The 17,803-nt window shown below is 40.2% G+C and overlaps 1 protein-coding gene and 1 long non-coding RNA gene across 2 annotated transcripts in view; one reads left to right on the top strand and one right to left on the bottom strand.

The window, feature by feature from the left end:
- The window catches only part of LOC111978197 (rho GTPase-activating protein 17-like), a 47,456-nt gene extending 43,933 nt beyond the window's left edge, over nt 1-3,523 (bottom strand). Inside the window, 1 exon segment of the mRNA XM_024008114.2 lies at nt 2,841-3,523. Within this exon segment, the coding sequence (XP_023863882.2) occupies nt 2,841-2,893 (53 nt within the window). The 5' untranslated portion in view covers nt 2,894-3,523.
- Nucleotides 3,524-8,178: 4,655 nt separating this feature from the next.
- On the top strand, nt 8,179-15,732 carry LOC139029179 (uncharacterized). The gene is made up of 5 exons (XR_011481467.1): nt 8,179-8,290; nt 8,402-8,448; nt 8,839-8,933; nt 11,666-12,939; nt 13,069-15,732. It is a non-coding gene; the product is annotated as an uncharacterized lncRNA (long non-coding RNA).
- The last annotated feature ends 2,071 nt before the right edge of the window (nt 15,733-17,803 follow it).

The following is a 17,803-nucleotide window of genomic DNA, read 5'->3' as shown; positions in this document are numbered from 1 at the left end:
TATCGAATAGAGATGAAGGGATAGGACTTGTGCACAAGTGAATAGCTATAATGCCTATTGGTGTGAAGTAGCCTACTGTTCCTGTCTGGTTTTACAAGGAGATGTTGTGCAAAGATGAGCTGAGCCCACATTTGATCCGTCAATTTCAGTGTCAAATGGATCTACCACAGAGTTCAACAAAGCAAATTATTACAAGAACAGACAAACGCATACTTCACTGACACCCAACCCTTTGGGAAACTAAGGAACTCAAGAATGTCTTGTGGTTTTAAACAACTCTGCTGAGATGTGCAACCTGTCTGTGACAAGCTGTGGCTAGACTCCTTCCTCAATCATCTCACCACTCTGCTTGAAAAGGCCACATCTATCTTCACCAATGTACAGATCTAATCCCACTATCACCACAGAGGTACCTCACCAGCTTCTATCTGTCTGAGGCGTTCAAGAACTTGGGAGCTCAAATCAAGAAACGAGAGCAGGTAAGGATTCACATCGTCTTTGACACAGTTACCTCCCTAGCGTTGGTCACGCCAGTGTTTTTTCACCCATTCTCTCTTCTTAGAAACAGCACTTCTCTGGGAGGCCATTTCCTGTTTGGTGAAGAATGAGAGATTTCCTCAGAGTGGCTGACTGCTGAACACAGTGTTCTGCTCCGGCACAATCACAGGAACAGGCTAAGGGCCCTCGTCTAGCACACACATTCACATGCACGCTTGTAGCTTGCACACAAACAGATCCTCACACACACACACACACACACACAAGTCTGCTTTCCGCATCACACACACTCTCCTGATTTACTGTTAGTCAAATACAGTGAAGAAATGTTGAGTATGTTGACCCTGAGCCAGCGGCACAGCGCTGAAGGAACATTAAGGGGATACTCTGAGCACTCCCAGGATACGGTTACACACGAATAAACATGCCAGGATTAGTCCTAATTGAGGGTGACAACATGGATGTTTCTCAGTGCTAAATTGCCAATCAAATGATGCCAGTGGGACAAAAAGCTTAGCCGTGCAGATCTTTTATAGAATTAGAGCTAGATCCTTTGAACATTGTTTCTCCCCATAGAATTATAAATTGTAGAATGGACATTCAGATTCAAATCTATGTTCCATTCCACAATCCACATATTTGTGGCATTCCCACAGATGATTTCTAGGTGACTTTTTTATACTTTAACGAGAGCAGAGCAAAATGTCCCAGTCTGAGATGTTATCTTGGCTGTTTTTCAAAACTCTTCAATTGCTTTCTTTCCTAGTCACCTTTCCTCCATCACCCAGGTGGGGCAGGGCAACGCAGGGCAGGCCTCTCCTTTTCAAGGGTACTGTTACAGGGAGGTTCTATATCTATCGCCATGGGGAAAAACCTATGGAATTAGAGATCCGATGCCAAGATATTCCCAAAGATTGCACTTCTTCAAAGGGCTGTTCTCTGAAGGGTGGTTCCACTACTGGCAATTAGGCCAGGGTGCCTAGGCTATGGTTGAGTGAGGCAATCGTGCCTGGTCTGATTAATCAGGCTCTAATACCCAATTAATTGGTATATACAACATGCAACTACTGCCTGCTAAATTTTGTAATTGTTCCTTACAAGCCAGAATGTAGAAAAAATATTAAACTTACTCTACCAGTTGTCTGTGTGGTCTGTCCTTCAGCTGCTCGAAATGAGACAAAATATTGTTCTTGTTTTTTTTAAATCTTAAATACATATCTACAATTCAAAACAACAAAAGGTATGGATTCTTCTCCATCCTCCCCTGATTGAGAATAAATGTTTTATTGTCATGGCATGCTTAGTTCAATAGCTATTTAGAGAAAAAACGGAATACATAAAACTAACTTTACCTCGTGACAAACCGAACCAAATGCTACCGGCTCTCTAAATCAGGTAAACAATACTTTCCTGTGGATATTTTGCCTCAAATTTCGAGCAACTGAAGGACAAACCACACAGACAACCGGTAGAGTAGGCCTTCAACATTCTGGGTTGTACAATACATGTACACGATTTACAGGCATTAATTGCAGATGGTATATACCAATGAATTGTGTATTACAGACTGATTCATTCGACTATATCGTGCCATACTTACCTCAAGCATTATGTAGCTTGTTTAATGCGTTATGCATTAAATCTAGCTGACTGTAATTGTGTGTGCCAAATGCAACTCCAGAGGGTTTGAATCGGCAGTTGTGTGTTTAGCCTGAGTGAAAGTGGAATGGAAGAGCATGGCATGACTCCATTATTTGAATCTCTTCTTTAATGTCAGTTAGATTGGGGACAAGTTGAATAACAGTTGTTGCAGGGCATGCACTTTCCTGTGCCATGCATCTCCAGCATCTGCCATTTGTTGCTAGGTCATGTGAAGTAGTGCAACGCCACAGTCCTTGGATAAGAGCTGTCACARATCTTTAGCTTGCTCAGCAGTAGGAGGTGCAAATCTGCCTGTTACCGATGTAAATGTGCGGAATGCATTCTGGCGAATAGATGTGAGCTAAATTCATCATGAAACTAACTGGAAACGTTTAGACTTAGTCATGTAACAAAACCGTTATACAGAAACGTGTGAACTGTTTAGGAAACCTCAGCACTCTTTCCTTGATGCATAATACTCCAGATAAAATGGGACAATAATATTAGATCTATGATAAAAGCCTTGGCGTTACCAGCTGTTGGTACAAAAAAAAAAATATTCAGCCAAATGAACTGACAATATGGCATTACAACGATATAGAAAAATCTGCGAAAACTCCCTACCCCCAACGCCGCACTTAACAATAAAAGACAGAACTTGCTAGGTAGTTAACAATTTAGCAACAGCTAACGTTACTTGCCTGCCAACTGTTTGGTTGGCGAGTTGTTTCATCCGATTGAACTGTTTCTTCATTTTGCGTCCTTCTCCAGTGGAGTCGTGCTACTTTTTAGAGCTGGAAAAGTAAATCCTGTGATGTGCTTCATCAGACAAGAGTCATTTTGTTGGCCATGAAGTTCACAATATAGCCAACTAACAGTCAGTAGCTTTGTGTCGAAGATTAGCATGCAGCTAGCTAAAGCTATGAACCAATTAAAATAGCTAGCTAGTTTAGGTTAGTCTTCAAGTGGTTGTTTCCGTCGCGTGCTGACGACATCGTTAAAGCCATGTATTTTATCAAAAAGCTAGCAAGCTATCCAGAGTTCCGCTGACTGCTTGCAGCCTTTATGCTGAATATCTATCTGGCTAACTAACGTCGAACGCTTTTCCCAATCAGCTAGCTAGCAGCACACCTCTCTCTTTGCCAGCACAAGCTGACGATGGCGTTGAATGGGTGTCAGGAAGAATACGTAGCAAAAGCATCCATCTACCGCCATCCCCAGCACTGTTAAATGTGCTGCTGACTGCGGGGCTTGGGATAGTTTACGAAAGTCATCTTGCTCGCTCCAGTGACACAATTCAGTACTGCAGAATTTGCACTGACCTCTGGATTAGTTTTTATCATGAAGATGTTGAATATGCCAACATTAAGCAGCAAAATGTACACATAGCTATTAAAACAATCAGTTTAGTTGAAATATCAAACTGTTGTTCAATGACATACATAATCAGTTGTTGACAGCAGGCCTCGTCTTCATCAACAACAATTTATCATCAAATTTCACTCCCTAATCGCCCATGGAGCGCATAGCCGCACGCGCGCCTACCAGTGACGTCTCAATACACGTCTACTTACGTTGAACCTTATAAAATGGACTGTATTGCAGATAGATGGACATGTGTTGTCATCTGATTCCTCATGATTAATGTACAACAATTTCATTAATTTAAATAATCTTAAAGTAGATAAGAAAAACAGAAGATAGAAGATTTTACTGATAAAGTTGCCATGGCCAGGTGGAGTATGGATTATTATTATGGCTACCATATTTTATTGCTCCAAATCCACTTGGATTGGCTACACTAGCCTAGCCTGGCTGACGCGACTCACGAGTTAGGAGTCAACCAGACTAACATTTGCATTCCTGAGCCCACCAAGTCTGGCATTAAAATAAATGTAATTACTTCATACACTAAGCTAGATGTCTCAATTGAAGTCTACATAATCAAAATCACTGTCAAATTGAATTTCTGTAACTGCCCCATACTTGATACCATAGACAGTAGCGATTTTAGTATGTAAACCTTGGTGGGGGGGAAAAAAGTGGGATGCATGCCAGCAAAGCCACTACACAACACAACACAACACTAAACAATACATGAATTGCGCTATAACGGTGCCAAACGGTGCCCACAATCTGTTACGGCCTACATACAGCTGTCCCAACACCTTACCACTGCTACACCTGGCTATCAGCCGAGGCTTGTCTGGCAGCAAAACAGTTCATTCGGCCTCATTTACTGTCTTTAAAAAAAACATAGCTGATATAGCTGACTTGCTAAAACAAATGTGGTTTCTACTGACAATTGAGATGCACAATATATGGCATAAGGAAACGATGAGCAGATAAGAGGCTATTCGTAATTTGAGCGAGCTAGGACGGCACTTTTGAAATGAACAGCAACAGAATTCAAAACATGGGCAGTTCTTACAGTGTTCTCCCTGTAAACCATGTCAGAACCATAAATATAAATAAAGGGGGCATATAAACCATACATAAAGAACCATAAATAAAGGATACCATAAATAAAGAATAAATAAAGGGAGCATATAAGCAGACAATGAAAACTCTTACAATATTCAATGATTACATTTCTCAAAAACAGGTTATAGGCTACATGTGCACCACCAAGTCAGAACAGTAGGTGAAATCAAGAGATGAAAATATAACAAATTATTAGGGTGAGGCACATGGGCTACTAACAGCTTGCTACACCACATACACTTAGTCAGTGGTAGAAAAAGTACCCAATTGCCATACTTGAGTAAAAGTAAAGATACCTTAATAGAAAATGACTCAAGTAAAAGTCACCCAGTAAAATACTACTTGAGTAAAAGTTTTAAAGTATTTGGTTTAAAATATACTTAAGTATCAAAAGTAAATGTAATCGCTAGAATATACTTAAGTATAAAAATTAAAAGTATAAATCATTTAAGATGTCTTATATTACGCAAACCAGACGGCATCATTTTCTTGATTTTTATTTACGGATAGCTAGAGGCACACTTCAACACTCAGACATAATTTACAGACAAAGCATGTGTTTAGTGAGTCCACCAGATCAGAGGCAGTAGGGATGACCAGGGATGTTCTCTTGATAAGCGAGTGAATTAGACAATTTTCCTGTCCTGCTAATCATTCAAAATGAAACGAGTACTTTTGGGTGTCAGGGAAATTGTATGGAGTAAAAAGTACATTTTTCTTTAGGAATGTAGTGAAGTAAAAGTAAAAGTTGTCAAAAATATAAATAGTAAAGTAAAGTACAGATACTCTAAAAAACTACTTAAGTAGTACTTTAAAGTATTTTTACTTAAGTACTTTACACTACTGCACTTAGTATTACTTTCTTAGCTACAGTATACATATCTTCCTGGCATATTACATCATTTATGCAGCAGCATACAAGACATGTTTGGACTCACCGTTGTGCTGTGCTCAGTTGAACAGGAAGGTGGCGAGGCGGTCCTTCGTGGGCAAATTTTGTCATAAAACTTTGTCATCAAAGTCTGGCATTCTCTTGATTTATTGTGCTTTCATAACAACCGGGAACTGGGGGTTATAAAATCATGATGACGTCAGTGATCTTCAGGTCGTTGCTCTAGAAAGAGGCCAGAGTTCCCGATTTACAATTCCGAGTTGGATGAAAGTTCAAAACGTATTTTCCCAGTCCCAGTTATCTTGAACTCACTTTGCGTTTACAGTTGTTATGAGCGTGGTACAAATCATGCTTCATTGACAGCATGGCCAATGTTAAATGTTTATAACTTGAAACTAGGAAAAGAGAACCTAAATCTTAGACTTGGGACCACACCGCCACTCCACTGAATAGCAGGCTAATGATTGATTTGCAAAGCTTTCAGTTAGCCACTGATTCCTTCCAAACCACTCATTGTTGAATTTGCGATTTCAAACTTGTTGTGTAATATTTATGTCCAATGAGCACTGATACATTTCATCTATAATTTCTCTTCATTATTTCTCTTCATATGTCAAGYATTAAAAAGGATTTGCCAGTAGATTGTCAACTTCATTCATGATGATGACTGCTAGCTAAGATTTTGAAAGTATGATGTTGACATGATCATTCCAATCAAAGCTACTGTAGATATAACGTGATTTGATGTCATTTTATCTGTGGCCAATGACCTTGAGCCTACTTGGATGGGCACTTCTAATGTAACTCTATGGCAGCACCCAAGGAGCTGGAATTTTGTCAAGCTCTACCCTTAGACTTGGCAGTGACGTAGTGTCGTTATGAGTGACAGAACAATGAGCCAATCACGGCGCAAAGCTCCGTATTTTCTGCTGGCTTGCCTCAACACCACAGAAAGCACTGTGCTAGGCTGAAACACCTGCATTTTGGATCTCCCTTACTCAAGAAAACAAAAAAGAGACCATGTTTGTATGCAGCTTTATTAACTTAATGATTTTTTAATTTATTTTTTACATTGTTTGAAAACTGATGTGACATGCCAAAATAATATGTGATAAGTGATATGCCAAAATAACATGCAAAACAGACAAGCCTAAAAAAAAATGTATGACGGGTTGCCGCTGGACATAGATGCTTGATGCTTGATAGTATGCTTGATAGTGTAGCGACCCGCACAGACAGCTGTGTGTTATGTGTTATGCTATTAGTTGGTTGTGTTGTACTTACCAGTACCCAGTGTTCGCGGGGTCCGACATGCCAATCAACCTGCTATCTGCCAATCATGAGAATGCCTGGAATGTTCTGATTTTGGGCATCCTGGTGGTTGGTGGAGTGMCGTGGGGGCTTGGCAGGGGGATGGAGCATTGCAAGTTAAGACCATGTTTAGCCATTGTTCTCTCTCTTACGTCTGGTCTTCGCAAGAGAAGGTCACGGTTGTTTTATAGGGTATCTTTCATTTATTTGGCGTGGGCTACGGCCAAACTGTAGCCTGTGTGGAGTTTGGTTACTAAACCGTAAATTCGTAAACTAAATCCTCTGTCTGGACAATTGTTCCTTTATGAGCTAGCCAGGTCATTACAATACATTATAACAATCCCAAGTAAATTTGATGCGTCTTTAATATTACACATTGTAACAATCCCAGATCTGTTGAGATGTAACCTAACGTAGCAGACGTAAAATAGATATCTAATATCGTTCTAATGCATTTCATGTATTGGTTGTGGCGGATAGAGACAAGGCCAATGAAAACGTAGGAAAATAAATTGAGCGTTGCATTATGGGTAAATATACTGTAGGTGCCGGAAGTTGAAGACAGGCTATTTCAGCTTAGCTCAGAATTTCTTGCATAAGTTGTGACAGTACATTATTTAACTGTTGTTAATAATATCAACTTCGTCCATCTACTTGAGTTTGACCACCTGCCCGGTAAAGTTTTTTTGCTCGGCTGCGAAGCAACGGTCAAAGCTAACCAATGTTAGCCACATTGGAACAGCTGATGCATGTGATGTTGCAGAAGACAGTTGTTTTTCAAATGCACAAGCTGCTGCTTAGCTAGGTGATCCGAATTGCAACATTGTATGCGTAATAACATTGTATGCGCAACAAGAAGTCAATTGCCTCCCTCGGGTGCACTTGTAGCTACCTGTTTACCAGCAACATGAAACGTTTATCTATTGAGCCACATAGTGGTGGAAGAAGCAACCAGCCTGCCTTTAGTATTTATTCAGATTGTACACAGTAAATGACACGCCCATATTTAATCATGCAATATTACTTTTCTCTTATCCTGTCATAAATGGGAGCGTATTATTTTTTTATACTGCATTTGGGCATGTTATACTTGCCGTTTGTTTGATTGTCAGATATACAACCACTAAAGGCTACTGGACAGACCCCTATGCCCAGTATTTTGTGAGGCCGGTATAAGAACGAAAGGCTCCAGAAATCAACAGAGGCAAGTCAATGTATATATCTGCCAGACCCAAAAACACATTTGTAAAAAAATAATAATAAAAAATATATATATATAAAAAAAAAAACTAGCTTGAAGGTCTGCTTCATACTATGTTACTAAATCTCTGTTGTCTTCTGTTAGGTTACTATGCCTGTTTGTGGGGAATGAACCACCTAGATGCCTTCCTCAGGAAGACAGTGTGTAACTGTCAGATAGTGAACCTGGGGGCAGGGCTGGACACCACTTTCTGGAGGTTAAAGGTACTGGTCTAATAATCCCATTAAACAAATGCATTTATTTTACTGTACAATCCATGCTTGTCCTTGGTTTGTACTTTCATTGTCTTTCGTTTGTCATATTTGTGTTTTTAGGATGAAAACCTCAACCAAATTGCTGGCAGGAAAATACACAACAAAAAGTAAGCCGTTTTATTTTTCCTCTTTGGAAAACTTCATATACATCACAGTTTTAGGTTTTATTTGGGTATTGACATAATTGTGGTCTCAGTAATGTCAGAAATTGACCTGTAGAGGGAGGCAGAGCCTGTCCAGCTAAACTTGTAGAGAGATCATCTCTTAATAAGAAACACACCTTAATGTGTAGATATAATGTTGTGCACCTCTTCAGGACAAAACCACTGCTGTCAATACCTCTTATTGAGACCTATTCCACAGATTCATTATTACTAAGTATTGACGTTAAAGACATTGACTGATACAAATCAACATGATAACTYAATGGGATTGTCTCTTATGGTGACAATTGATTTTCACTTAGTCTTCATTTGTATTGTCTGTGTGTGTTTCAGACAATAGACTCAGACATGCACTGCATCATCGGTGCTGACCTCAGMGACATCCCAGGCCTAGATGACAAACTGAAGAAGTTCCACCTCAACCCAGAGTCAGTGAAAATAACATATTGAATATGTTTTGTTAGACTGCTTTGCAAGAGTCTAGCCAATTGAAGTAGCAGTATACGGCTGTATCAGTGGATCAGCAGTTGTGCTGTAGCAGTACAGTAGTATGTTTGATATGGGATTGATGTCTTGGGCTGGCAGTGTTCTTTCACTGTACCTAACTCGTATTTATGGTCTTGGCCAACGCGGCCGAGTGTTCCGCAGTCAGTTCCTGATCACGACAATCATATACAGTTCAGTCAGAAGTAGAGGTTGACCGATTATGATTTTTCAACGCCAATACCGATTATTGGAGGACCAAAAAAAAGACGATACCGATTAATCGGCCTATTTTTATATATACATTTGTAATAATGACAATTACAACAATACTGAATGAACACTTTTATTTTAACTTAATATAATACATTAATAAAAATCAATTTAGTCTCAAATAAATAATGAAACATGTTCAGTTTGGTTTAAATAATGCAAAAACAGTGTTGGAGAAGAAAGTAAAAGTGCAATATGTGCCATGTAAAACAGCTAACGTTTAAGTTCCTTGCTCAGAACATGAGAACATATGAAAGCTGGTGGTTCCTTTTAACATGAGTCTTCAATATTCCCAGGTAAGAAGTTTCAGGTTGTAGTTATTTTAGGAATATTTCTCTCTATACCATTTGTATTTCAAATACCTTTGAATATTGGATGTTCTTTTATCTAACGGGTGGCATCCCTAAGTCTAAATATTGCTGTGACATTGCACAACCTTCAATGTTATGTCAAAATTATGTTAAATTCTGGCAAATTAATTACGGTCTTTGTTAGGAAGAAATGGTCTTCACACAGTTCGCAACGAGCCAGGCGGCCCAAACTGCTGCATATACCCTGACTCTGCTTGCACGGAACGCAAGAGAAGTGACACAATTTCCCTAGTTAAAAGAAATTCATGTTAGCAGGCAATATTAACTAAATATGCAGGTTTAAAAAAAWATATACTTGTGTATTGATTCTAAACAAAGGCATTGATGTTTATGGTTAGGTACACATTGGTGCAACGACAGTGCTTTTTTTGTGAATGTGCTTGTTAAATCATCATCCATTTGGCAAAGTAGGCTGTGATTCGATGAGAAATTAACAGGCACCGCATCGATTATATGCAACACAGGACAAGCTAGATAAACTAGTAATATCATCAACCATGTGTAGCTAACTAGTGATTATGTTAAGGTTGATTGTTTTTTATAAGATAAGTTTAATGCTAGCTAGCAACTTACCTTGGCTTCTTGCTGCACTCGCGTAACAGGTAGTCAGCCTGCCACGCAGTCTCCTCGTGGAGTGCAATGTAATCGGCCACAATCGGTGTCCAAAAATGCCGATTACCGATTGTTATGAAAACTTGAAATCGGCCCTAATTAATCGGCKATTCCGATTAATCGGTCGACCTCTAGTCAGAAGTTTACATACACCTTAGCCAAATACATTGTTTTTCACAATTCCTGACATTTAATCCAAGTAACAATTACCTGTTTTAGGTCAGTTAGGATCACCACTTTATGTTAAGAATGTGAAATGTCAGAATAATAGTAGAGAGAATTATTTATTTCAGCTTTTATTTCTTTCAGTACATTTCCAGTGGGTCAGAATTTTACATACACTCAATTAGTATTTGGTAGCATTGCCTTTAAATTGTTCAACTTGGGTCAAACGTTTCGGGTATCCTTCCACAAGCTTCCCACAATWAGTTGGGTGAATTTTGGCCCATTCCTCCTGACAGAGCTGGTGTAACTGGGTCAGGTTTGTAGGCCTCCTTGCTCGCACACACTTTAAGTTCTGCCCACAGATTTTCTATAGGATTGAGGTCAGGGTTTGTGATGTCCACTCCAATACCTTGACTTTGTTGTCTTTAAGCCATTTTGCCACAACTTTGGAAGTATGCTTTGGGTCATTGTCCATTTGGAAGACCCATTTGCGACCAAGCTTAAACTTCCTGACTGATGTCTTGAGGTGTTGCTTCAATATGTCCACATAATTTTCCTACCTCATGATGTCATCTGTTTTGTGACGTGCACCAGTCCCTCCTGCAGCAAAGCACCCCCTTAACATGATGCTGCCACCCCCGTGCTTCACGGTTGGGATGGTGTTCTTTGGCTTGCAAGCATCCCCCTTTTTCCTCCAAACATAACAATGGTCATTATGGCCAAACAGTTCTATTTTTGTTTCATCAGACCAGAGGACATTTCTCCAAAAAGTACAATCTTTGTCCCCATGTGCAGTTGGAAACCGTAGTCTGGCTTTTTTATGGCGGTTTTGCAGCAGTGGCTTCTTCCTTGCTGAGCGGCCGTTCAGGTTATGTTGATATAGGACTTGTTTTACTGTGGATATAGATACTTTTGTACCTGTTTACTCCAGCATCTTCACAGGGTCCTTTGCTGTTGTTCTGGGATTGATTTGCACTTTTCGCACCAAAGTGCGTTTATCTCTAGGAGACAGAARGCGCCTCCTTCCTGAGCGGTATGACGGCTGCGTGGTCCCATGGTGTTTATACTTGCATACTATTGTTTGTACAGATGAGCGTGGTACCTTCAGGCGTTTAGAAATTGCTCCCAATGATGAACCAGACTTGTGGAAGTCTACTTTTTTTTTTCTGAGGTCTTGGCTGATTTATTTTGATTTTCCCATGATGTCAAGCAAAGAGGCACAGAGTTTGAAGGTAGGCCTTGAAATACATCCACAGGTACACCTCCAACATGATGGATCGTTTTGGCCAGGTGATGATTGAGAATCTGCAGCGTTGTCAGTGTAACCTGGCAGGAGTGGGGGTGTGTCAGTCACTGGAATCCCAGGTACAGTACCCTCAACCCTCTAGCAACTATACAACAACCTTACAACAACATATCAAAACACCTTTTTGTTAGATCTGAAGGGACGTTACAGATAAATATAAAGGAAACGCTGATAATGGGGCATGGTTAAATAAGGTACAAATTGTGACGCAAATGCTGTCTATACGTGCTGAGTGGGTGCCTTCCAGGCCTGTATAGAGGAACACTGTTGTGATTAGGAGATCCCAAATCTGTGTTTACAACAGCTGCGTCAGTCTCCTGATCTCTCACAGTCTGAAACCAAACCACGGTCTCAGGGCCGAAGACTTATGAAGTCACTTAGTCAAGAGTTTTGCTTGCTTTAGAAAGTTTACATTTTAGTCATTTAGCAGACGCTCTTATCCAGAACAACTTACAGGAGCATTTCGGGTTAAGTGCCTTGCTCAAGGGCAGATTTCGACAGATTTTTCACCTAGTCGGCTCGGCGTTTCGAACCAGCGACCTTTCGGTTACTGGCCCAATGCTCTTAACCGCTAGGCTAGCTGCCTCTCTAGTTTTTCACTCATTATGATACGTTGCTTGGAAATATTAAATATTGAAACTTGATCAAATGTCACCCCAAACACTGAACCAGAATCTGGGCCTTACAGGAGACGTTGATATGGCGAATCTCCTTTAAGCCCAGGAAGCAGCCATTGAACCTGCCATTCACCAGCTTTTCAAGCTAAATAATGTCAAAACATGTTCATTACTCACCAAATATGGAGTTTTGATTAGCAACTATCGTCATTTGCTGCCGGTATGAGTACTAAATCATGACAATTAAACGACAAATCCCAAGTGTTGATTTTGTGCAAGACATTCCCTGAAGTGGAACATGTTTGCATTAGTAGAAAGAGCACTTCCTAAAGACGAGCTGGGAGAATGTAGATGCTCTGGATATGATGACTGTGTACAGTGTTATACCTCAGGATGACGTGGCAAGGTAAAACACACTGTTACATACAGTAGGCCAATGGTACATCTCATGTTATTCCTCCGTTTTCACATTGTTTAGCTATAATAAGTTTCTCCACCTTTGTTTATACAGAATAGAGCATCTGGAGTTTCTGGATGAAAAGGAACTTCTGCAGCAGCTCCTCCAACACTCAGTATCTGCTGGGCCACCAAGGACAAGTTCAAGCAGGTACATATGGGTTAGATTAGTCACATACACATTATTTGTAAGTCTGTACATTTGGATACAGAACATTGTTTTATTTCTATCGCTATTCATGACAAGATGACCAATGACACTATTGTCTGCTTGTTCCAGGACTCTCACAAGTTGCTTTCTGAACCTGGACTGTCTTGTCTTAAGCCTGTTTATCTGTGCCATGACCAACACTATCAAGAGAGGAGAGAAAAAATCCATCAACACCTTCACATCAGACTCAAGTCTTGTCTGCTCTGTGGGAAATGCATGGCATCAGCAGAATTCTACTGAATGTGTTTCCGTTGCATCCCATAAGAGCAACCACTGTCTCCAACATGCTTTTGTGAAGAGAAGGGATGTTTCCGATTGAGGTGTGATACAGTGCATTCGGAAAGTATTCAGACCCCTTGACTTTTTCCACATTTTGTTGCGTTACAGCCTTATTCTAAAATTGATTACATATATTTTTTTCCTCATCAATCTACGCACAATACCCCATAATGACAAAGCAAAAACAGGTTTTTAGAAATGTTTTCAAATTTATACAAAAACAGAAATACCTTATTTACATAAGTATTCAGACTCTTTGTTATGGACTTGAAATTGAGCTCAGGTGCATCCCATTGATCATCCTTGAGATGTTTTACAACTTGGGAGTACAGCTGTGGTAAATTCAATTGATTGGACATGATTTGGAAAGGCGCACACCTGTCTATATAAGGTTCCACAGTTGACACTGCATGTCAGAGCAAAAACCAAGTCATGAGGTCGAAGGAATTGTCTGTAGGGCTCTGGCACAGGATTGTGTCGAGGCACAGATCTGGGGAAGGGTACCAATAAAATTATACTGCATTGAAAGTTTCCAAGAACAGTGGCTTCTGTCATTCTTAAATGTACGTTTGGAACAGCCAAGACTCTTCRTAGAGCCAAACTGAGCAATCGGGGGAGAAGGTCAGGGAGGTGACCAAAAACATGATGGTCACTGACAGAGCTCCAGAGTTCCTTTGTGGAGATTGGAGAACCTTCCAGAAGGACAACCATTTCTGCAGCACTCCACCAARCAGGCCTTTATGGTAGAGTGGCCAGACTGAAGCCACTCCTCAGTAAAAAGCACATGACAGCCCGCTTGGAGTTTGTCAAAAGGCACCTAAAGGACTCTGACCATGAGAAACAAGATTCTCTCATCTGATGAAACCAAGATTGAACTCTGGCCAGAATGCCATTCGTCACGTCTGGAGGAAACCGGGCACCATCCCTATGGTGAAGCATGGTGGTGGCAGCATCATGCTGTGGGGATGTTTTTCAGCGGCAGGGACTGGGAGACTAGTCAGGATCGAGGGAAAGATAAACATAGCAAAGTACAGAGAGATCATTGATGAAAACCTGCTCAAGACCTCAGACTGGGGCGAAGGTTCATCTTCCAACAAGACAACGCAATAGTGGCTTCGGGACAAGTCTCTGAATATCCTTGAGTGGCCCAAACTTGAACCCGTTCGAACATCTCTGGAGAGACCTGAAAATAGCTGTTCCTAACCTAACAGGGCTTGAGAGGATCTGCAGAGAAGAATGGGAGAAACTCCCCAAATACAGGTGTGCCAAGCTTGTAGCGTCATACCCAAGAAGACTCAAGGATGTAATCGCTGCCAAAGGTGCTTTAACAAAGTACTGAGTAAAGGGTCTGGGGGGGAATTAATAGATTTTAGAATAAGGCTGTAATGTAACAAAATGTGAAAAAAGTCCAAGGGGTGTGAATACTTTCCGAATGCGCTGTGTGAATGACAAGACACTGGTAGCTTAAGTACATAAGCCCTAGCCTTCATTTCATTTTATCCATCGGTCTGCTCTGCACTGTCTGTTTCTAATGTTCATTCAGACAACATAAAGAAGGTTTGCTGGATGTTGGAGAAAAGTAAAAGGAATATTTATTTTTATTTGTCAAGTTTTTAATGTCCCATTGTGTTGTGAACTGAAATGTTTTGTTTATTTAGAAATGTATTGCTAAGACAGATATTTTCTTATGTATAGAAATTAGGAATTAATACTTTGGATGCACTTTAACGGATCTGTTTGATTCAATTGCTGGATTTGCAGTAGCAATAGATACAATTGCATGTAACTAGGAATCTTGTCTGAAAGAAATAAACAGGGCATTTTCACTCAGCAGAGCAATTTCAAGTCCTCGCAAGTGGTCCAACAGTACCAATGACATGACAATGCACGTCTATGGCGGTTGAATAAAGCTGTTTAATATTTGTGTATGAAAACCTGACCACCATCATGTGGTCAACAAACTGTACATTTGATACCATGAAGGTCCAATGTCATTTCCACATGGATGACACATTGTAGTTACAGGGCACAGAAAGGAAATGTTTGAGTTTCGCCTGTCGCCCTCTGTGAACTGTGTCCTGATGGTCAGACCTGTGTTTTTACAGAGAAACATTAACCAAATATGACCTTGTGTACACTGAGGTAGAGATAGCAGCACTGGAGCACTGAAGACATGGTAAGGCTAGAGAGATGTTTATAACACTAGTAAAAATCCACACCACTTGCAGTCTTTGCATTATTTAGCTTCTTTTAGCTGTTCTTGCCATAATATGGACTTGGTCTTTTACCAAATAAGGCTATCTTCTGTATACCACCCCTTCCTTGTCACAACTGATTGGCTCAAACGCATTAAGAAGGAAAGAAATTCCTTTACCAAGGCACACCTGATAATAGAATTCCAGGTGACTTCATGAAGCTGGTTGAGAGAATGGCAAGAGTGTGCAAAGCTGTTATCAAGGCTACTTTGATTTATGTAAAATATATTTTGATTTGTTTAACACTTTTTTGGTTTCTAGCTGATTCCATATGTGTTATTTCATACTTGTGATGTCTTCACTATTATTCTACAATGTAGAAAATAGTAAAAATAAAGAAAAACCCTTGAATTGCTAGGTGTGTCCAAACTTTTGACTGGTACTGTATATTAAAAATATATAACTTTTTTTTTTACACGATTTCCCAAAAGTAGTGCACTGGGCCTTTACTAGTCCTGTATTAGCGGACCAATATAGCCATCTGTAGCGCAGACAAACATTTTATAGGCACATCAGGTGCAGGAAATTAGGTGARCATCAGTCAGTGTCCCAGCTTGCAGAGCTGTGAGGCTGCTGGTTTTGTTTGGTGTACATGAGGCCTTTCGTTACGTTTTGAGTCTTTAGTTTGGGCATGCCTGTTTCTAGTTTTATTTTTTGTATATTTATTTTAGTCACCATCTGAACAAATAATAATCCGCTTGGCTGGCCGACCAAGAGGTCAAGAAGGAGCTGGCCCTGGACCCTGGTAAATTGGCTGTTTCCTGGGCACATGTACATTCAACACAGTCCTCATACGCTGGTATTTCACATTGATGCACACCTTAAATCCGGTTACAGACCAGTTAACTAAGCATAAGACCCCTAGACATAATGTTCATCAACATTAGGAGGATAGGTTTCGCAACATGTATTAACATCTGTTCCTCAAGGTTCTGTTTTAGGGCCACTATTGTTTTCACTATACACTGTATATTCTACCTCTTGGTGATGTCATTCGGAAACACAATGTCTACTTTCAATGCTATGTGGACAACACACATCTATACATTTCGATGAAACATGGTGAAGGCCCAAAATTGCCTACCCTGGAAGCCTGTGTTTCAGACATAAGGAAGTGGATGGTGGCAAATGTTTACGTTTAAACCTGGACAAAACATAGTTGCTAGTTCTAGGTACCAAGAAACAAAGGGATCTGCTTTTTGATCTGGCAATTCATCTTGATGGTTGTACAGTCGTCTTAAAGTGCGTTCTGTGTGGTGCATATGTTGGATTTATCAAACGAATGGGTCAAACTGTATGTGTCAAACTGTATGCGTAGATGGCCTGACAGAAATGGCAGCAGAAGGTGAATGTTGAACTTTTGTTGCACACATATCCAGATGATGTAGCGTACTCTTTTGCGCAATGACGCTAATTGTGAAATCCTTTATCCTGAAAATAATTTATACCAGCCCACTGGTTTACCTATTTCCGATTAAAATCTTCCCATCACTGAAAGCAAATCTATAATCCGGAATGGCCTTATCAGTAGGCTCGGGCAGTATACCCTATYCAGGGGTATTTGGAAACGTTTTTCAATAAATATTAATATTTGTAGATACTTTTTAAGTAAATACCTGCAGTCAACTTGTGCAATACCTTAGGAGATAAAGCAGATTGTGTTCTTCATTTCACCTGTCACATTGTCACAGCTGGATTGCCTGACCTTGCAATTCATTTATTTTCATTTGCGCTCATTAGCATATTTAGCTAGCAGCCTCTATGGCAATTCGCTATGACTTGTGCTAATTTTGTTAGTATTCTGGTAATAGACGCCCGATGGGCTTTTTGCGTTTTTAGCTCCCCCCTTGTGTACTAAGATGATAATACCATTAATCCCAGGATGAGTAAATACGGTATGACGATTTGAAAATATGGATACCATCCAACCCTACTTACCAGTTGGTACGGGCTATACAATGTGTAAAATAAAGATTCATATCCAACTTTTCCTGAGTTCACACCATATCTCCCTAAAGGTGCCCTGCCATCTGGGATCACAAGGTAATCTGGTGTGGCAACTACTATGGAGTATAGGGACAAGGGAGCTCCAAAAAATGTATTTCACACATTGTATAGCACGTATGACTGGTAAGGCATTCCATCATCAGTCTGTCATGCACTACAATAGCCACTTCCGCTACAGCTAAATACTATGGACATATGGGGATGTGTGCCAAAACATGCTATCATAGCAAAGAGAGGTGGCGTTGTGGCGATACTCCCACGCA

This window comes from Salvelinus sp. IW2-2015, linkage group LG18 (assembly GCF_002910315.2).
Source record: "Salvelinus sp. IW2-2015 linkage group LG18, ASM291031v2, whole genome shotgun sequence".
NCBI lineage: Eukaryota > Metazoa > Chordata > Actinopteri > Salmoniformes > Salmonidae > Salvelinus > Salvelinus sp. IW2-2015.
This window is presented reverse-complemented; position numbering and strand designations above follow the sequence as displayed.